The 5,731-nt window shown below is 53.5% G+C and overlaps 1 protein-coding gene across 1 annotated transcript; it reads left to right on the forward strand.

Moving 5' to 3' along the window:
- Positions 1-2,732: 2,732 nt before the first annotated feature.
- LOC134166211 (adenylate cyclase type 10-like) lies at positions 2,733-5,519 on the forward strand (the record flags this gene model as incomplete). The annotated part of the gene is made up of 4 exons (XM_062623634.1): positions 2,733-3,423; positions 3,954-4,040; positions 4,468-4,748; positions 5,383-5,519. Coding segments are annotated over exons 1-4 (688 nt in total), but the record flags the coding sequence as incomplete, so codon positions are not given.
- Positions 5,520-5,731: the final 212 nt, after the last annotated feature.

Raw genomic sequence — 5,731 nt, forward strand, 5'->3', positions numbered from 1 at the left:
GAGAGGATGCTCTCAAGTCTCACCCCAACCAACTCCGTGCTTGGAAGCTTCCCAATGCCTAATTTCTTTGAGATTTTCAGGTCATGCTTAACATCACCTGCCCTGCAGAAGGAGGGAGCTTGGGCAAGGGAACGCAGAATTCTCTCTCCTCCAGGGAACGCTTTAAGGGAGGAAAGTTACTAGTATTGCTTGTCGGGCTATGGAGAGAACATGGGGGGTTTCTCAGGCCCTAGAGGGCAAGGACCAGGTCCTCCCACCCACTCACACTGCTGTGGCACAGAGCCCAGAGCCAGCAGGGTTGTTTTCCTCCTCTGACCCCGAAGGAGAAAAGGAGAAATGCTCACCTTCTCTAGCACTTTTGCCCAGGTTGAATGCAATTCCTCTTTCCTTTGCATTTCATGCATTTGGCGAACCTTGTCTGAAATGGGAAACTAGACAGAAAAGCAAAGTCAGGGAGAAACGTCTCCAGGGCTCGCTACACCTACCCACCAAGCAAGATGGCAGAGCAAACCCTCCCTGCTCTGCCTCAGCACCTTCCCTCTCCCCAGCATGGGTGCAAGAGGCCACAGTGGGACTTCAACTAGAGCCTAAAGCAGAGGCTCAGGCAGAGCTGCATCTTGGGGGTGGGCTGAAGAGCTGGTTCTCTGACTGTGGGATCTTGGGCTGGCTGGAGCAGACCACTCACACAGCAATGACCTCAGCACAAGGTCTGACCCAGCCTCATTCCAGTGCTGCTTCCAGAATGCCGAACAAGGCACCAGGCACTGCCAGATGCAGCGCGGGACATTAAGTCACCACATACAGGCAGCCCCCGGGGCCAGGAATGGGAAACATGTGCTGTGACCCCCTGCAATCCCTCCCCCTGAGCTAAGGCACTCCAGCAGCCTTAGAAGACTGCTGAAGAACCAGAAGGGCTCAGGAGAAAGCCTTCTCCAGGGTCAGAGAGGCCTCTCGCTCTCACCTTCACAAGGAAGATGTCATTGAGGAGGCAGTAGTTGCTCTCTTCAATTATCCCGTTGAGATTTGTCCGTAGCACGTGCTCCCTGGCACTGCACGATTCACACTCATGGAGGCCCATCACCCTGGCCATCAGAATACGCATGGCAGAGAAGGACTGCCTCACGTTGACCTCTAGCAGTTCCATGCCAAATACCCTGCCATGCAAAAGCAAAAGGCACTGAGATCCCCAACGGCCCAGGTCTTCTAAGACAAAAGAGCTGGAGTTGCCTTTAGGGGGAACTCTTCAGCCTCCCACTTCAAAGTGGTACCCGGAGTTTCACTCCTTGTAAGAGAAAGGGCACAGAGAGGCAGTTGCTGCCAAGCCACTGGGAGAGCTAGGTCCAGACCCGTTCTGGTCTCTGCAACGCTGGTCCATGTCTCCCTACCTCCCTACTGCAGAGGGACTTGCAGAGCTAAGAGGTGATCATGGAGCAAGTGGTGTTTGCCTTTGGGCTCCAGACCTTAGCAGTCTGCCTCTCAGCCACAGAAAGGCTTTTCTGGCCCAGTATTCCTTCTGGGAAACAGTCAGGGGGCAAGCAGGGCTTCTGAGACAGGCCACCCTGCTATATGTTGCATCTGGAATCCAATGCAAAGCACCAAGTTTGGGCTTTTTCCTTCTATTTGTGAAGGAGGAAACACCACAGGTCAAGTAGCACCTCCAACACCCCGAAGAGACAGGGGCAGGAGCAGAGCACGCAGGAGATAACTATGGAATGCCTCCATGAGGCTTTTTGAGGAGGCTTCAGTCCAAGGCCAAGGCACACTGGCCAAGGGGCTGGAGCGTTCCATGGCTCTCAGGGATGGAAAGAAGCAGTGTCCCAAAACTACAGGACAAAACCCTGTACCTGCAGCCAGCAGACTGGCCTAACTGGGACAGGTGATTAAGTAATTGGCTCTTCCCAGCGCCCCTTGCGCCCTCAAATGCCAGTATGTGTCTTTGTCCAAAACGGTTAGAGGCTTCCAAGCAGTTGACAAAGAGGTCAATCTCCTTCTTCCGACCTGTGAAGACAAACAAGAAAATGAGCTGCTGGGGCATGCTAGAAAGCAAAGAGCCATCCCTTTGGCTGGCACCCTCCACCACAGCTTCCCTCCCACTACCACATCTGGCAGCCTACGATACCCCTGCTGCCTTCCAACCCTCTTGTCCCAGCTTTTGCACCTCTGCCTTCCTCAGAGTGGTAGCGGATGCCCTGTCCCACAGAGATTCAGACAGCCCCATGCAAATCCCCTCAGGGATCCAGTACAAGGCTGGAAGGGATGATCTGAGTTGCTTCAGGCACCTGTGTCCCAAACAGACTTAGAACATCTTCTCCTGGCTGTACGACTGGCCACAGAGCACATCAGTGTTGATACACAGCCGTGTTTTAGTTCTTGCCAAAGAGGGCTTGCACAGCATCAAGGCATTTTCTATTTCTCATGCCACCCTGCCAGCAAAAGCAGGCTGGGGGTGCACAAGAAGTTGGGATGGGGCACAGCTGCAACAGCAGACCCCAGCTGGCTTATTTCATTGCATATGATGCTGTGCTTCACAAGAAAAGCTGGGGAAAAGGAGGAGGAAGGGGGCACACTTACGGAGAGCTTCCTGTGTTTGCAGTCCTTGATACACATGTTGAAGCTCTGCAGTGTGCCTTGGCCTTGGACTGAAGCCTCCTCAAAAAGCCTCATGGAGGCATTCCATAGTTATCTCCTGCGTGCTCTGCTCCTGCCCCTGTCTCTTCGGGGTGTTGGAGGTGCTACTTGACCTGTGGTGTTTCCTCCTTCACAAATAGAAGGAAAAAGCCCAAACTTGGTGCTTTGCATTGGATTCCAGATGCAACATATAGCAGGGTGGCCTGTCTCAGAAGCCCTGCTTGCCCCCTGACTGTTTCCCAGAAGGAATACTGGGCCAGAAAAGCCTTTCTGTGGCTGAGAGGCAGACTGCTAAGGTCTGGAGCCCAAAGGCAAACACCACTTGCTCCATGATCACCTCTTAGCTCTGCAAGTCCCTCTGCAGTAGGGAGGTAGGGAGACATGGACCAGCGTTGCAGAGACCAGAACGGGTCTGGACCTAGCTCTCCCAGTGGCTTGGCAGCAACTGCCTCTCTGTGCCCTTTCTCTTACAAGGAGTGAAACTCCGGGTACCACTTTGAAGTGGGAGGCTGAAGAGTTCCCCCTAAAGGCAACTCCAGCTCTTTTGTCTTAGAAGACCTGGGCCGTTGGGGATCTCAGTGCCTTTTGCTTTTGCATGGCAGGGTATTTGGCATGGAACTGCTAGAGGTCAACGTGAGGCAGTCCTTCTCTGCCATGCGTATTCTGATGGCCAGGGTGATGGGCCTCCATGAGTGTGAATCGTGCAGTGCCAGGGAGCACGTGCTACGGACAAATCTCAACGGGATAATTGAAGAGAGCAACTACTGCCTCCTCAATGACATCTTCCTTGTGAAGGTGAGAGCGAGAGGCCTCTCTGACCCTGGAGAAGGCTTTCTCCTGAGCCCTTCTGGTTCTTCAGCAGTCTTCTAAGGCTGCTGGAGTGCCTTAGCTCAGGGGGAGGGATTGCAGGGGGTCACAGCACATGTTTCCCATTCCTGGCCCCGGGGGCTGCCTGTATGTGGTGACTTAATGTCCCGCGCTGCATCTGGCAGTGCCTGGTGCCTTGTTCGGCATTCTGGAAGCAGCACTGGAATGAGGCTGGGTCAGACCTTGTGCTGAGGTCATTGCTGTGTGAGTGGTCTGCTCCAGCCAGCCCAAGATCCCACAGTCAGAGAACCAGCTCTTCAGCCCACCCCCAAGATGCAGCTCTGCCTGAGCCTCTGCTTTAGGCTCTAGTTGAAGTCCCACTGTGGCCTCTTGCACCCATGCTGGGGAGAGGGAAGGTGCTGAGGCAGAGCAGGGAGGGTTTGCTCTGCCATCTTGCTTGGTGGGTAGGTGTAGCGAGCCCTGGAGACGTTTCTCCCTGACTTTGCTTTTCTGTCTAGTTTCCCATTTCAGACAAGGTTCGCCAAATGCATGAAATGCAAAGGAAAGAGGAATTGCATTCAACCTGGGCAAAAGTGCTAGAGAAGGTGAGCATTTCTCCTTTTCTCCTTCGGGGTCAGAGGAGGAAAACAACCCTGCTGGCTCTGGGCTCTGTGCCACAGCAGTGTGAGTGGGTGGGAGGACCTGGTCCTTGCCCTCTAGGGCCTGAGAAACCCCCCATGTTCTCTCCATAGCCCGACAAGCAATACTAGTAACTTTCCTCCCTTAAAGCGTTCCCTGGAGGAGAGAGAATTCTGCGTTCCCTTGCCCAAGCTCCCTCCTTCTGCAGGGCAGGTGATGTTAAGCATGACCTGAAAATCTCAAAGAAATTAGGCATTGGGAAGCTTCCAAGCACGGAGTTGGTTGGGGTGAGACTTGAGAGCATCCTCTCAAGAGACAGAGGCAAAATCTCCTTCCCCGTAAGACACTTGAGAATCCACTGGATTCCCCTCAGAACAACCCTTTTTTTTCCAGACCATTGACAGAAATGCCATATTTGTCATCGACAATGCCCATTTCATTGACCCCGCCTCCTGGAGTATCATGGCACCTCTGCTCTGGAACATCTCTGTCTTCATGGTCATGAGCTTATGTCCCGGCTTTGCAAGAACCGAGAGCTTTCACAAAGCCACAGCAAACAACCTGATGTCCCATAAAATCATCTGCTTTCAACTAGAGAAGCTGAAACCTTCAGCTGTGGCGCAGAAGCTCTGCCACGACCTTGGAGTGGTCAGCATCCCTAGGGCTTTAGTGAGGTAAGTTGGAGCAGGGGAGCTCCCTGGACACGAAGCATAGGAGCTGCCAACCCTTTGCTGTTTCACAAGGAGGAAGGGAGGAAGACCCCCAAGGCCAAGCATATCTGGGGTGTGAAAAGGGCTTGGTCTAAGTGGCCAGGCTGTGTGGCAGATTCCCTGGGGCAGAAGTCTGCCCTGCTGCCAGCGAGCACCTAAGCTCCTGAGGAGAGGAAAGGCAGGGCTTGCTGCTCTGTGCTTTGGGCACTGTCTGCAAGTCTTTCCCCAGGGACTTCAGCAAAGGCTGGAGGTTCAGGGGGGCCAAAAACCACATGCCAGCAGGAGGACCTCCCTTTCAGAAGTGAGGTGTAGCTGTGACAAAGATGCTGGCTCCCCAGCTATGCCTGAGTGGCTTGCTACCCACCTCAACTGTTTTTCCTTTTAGGGTGGCGAGTCACTGGAACATGTTGTCCAAAGATGTGGTGAATGCTCCACCCCTGGGAGTGTTCAAGGTCGGGTTGGACAGAGCCTTGGGCGACATGGTCTAGTGTGAGGTGTCCTTGCCCATGGCAGGGGGTTGGAACTAGATGATCCTAAGGTCCTTTTCTATGATTCTACTTTTCTTGTGCTGATCACTGCTGGATCTGTTCCTGCCCAGGTTCCTGGTCCAAAGAAGCTTGGGGATCCCGTATTACTTGGAGGAGCTGGTGCACTTCCTTCGTTGCAACGACATGCTCTTGTTCCGCACCAAGAAGTGGGGTGAAAAAGCAGAGGACAGCTGGGAGAACCTGAACAGTAAGAACCTTTGCCACTGACTAATGAGTTGCTGTGTTGCATTCCCTACAGCACAAACTTGCCCCTTCATTGCCCCATGGATTAGGGGCAGAGTAAGATCTTGCAGCAGATCATGCAGAACTTGGCCTGGCAGAGGCACGGGGCCTTGGACTATTTCAGGTGAACTTGGAAACATTTTCAGGCTGCAGGTCACTTTGCAAATTGCCTCATTC

This window comes from Pezoporus occidentalis, unplaced genomic scaffold, assembly GCF_034315485.1.
Source record: "Pezoporus occidentalis ecotype Australia unplaced genomic scaffold, CSIRO_AGI_Poc_V1 ctg2564, whole genome shotgun sequence".
Classification (NCBI taxonomy): Eukaryota; Metazoa; Chordata; class Aves; order Psittaciformes; family Psittacidae; genus Pezoporus; species Pezoporus occidentalis.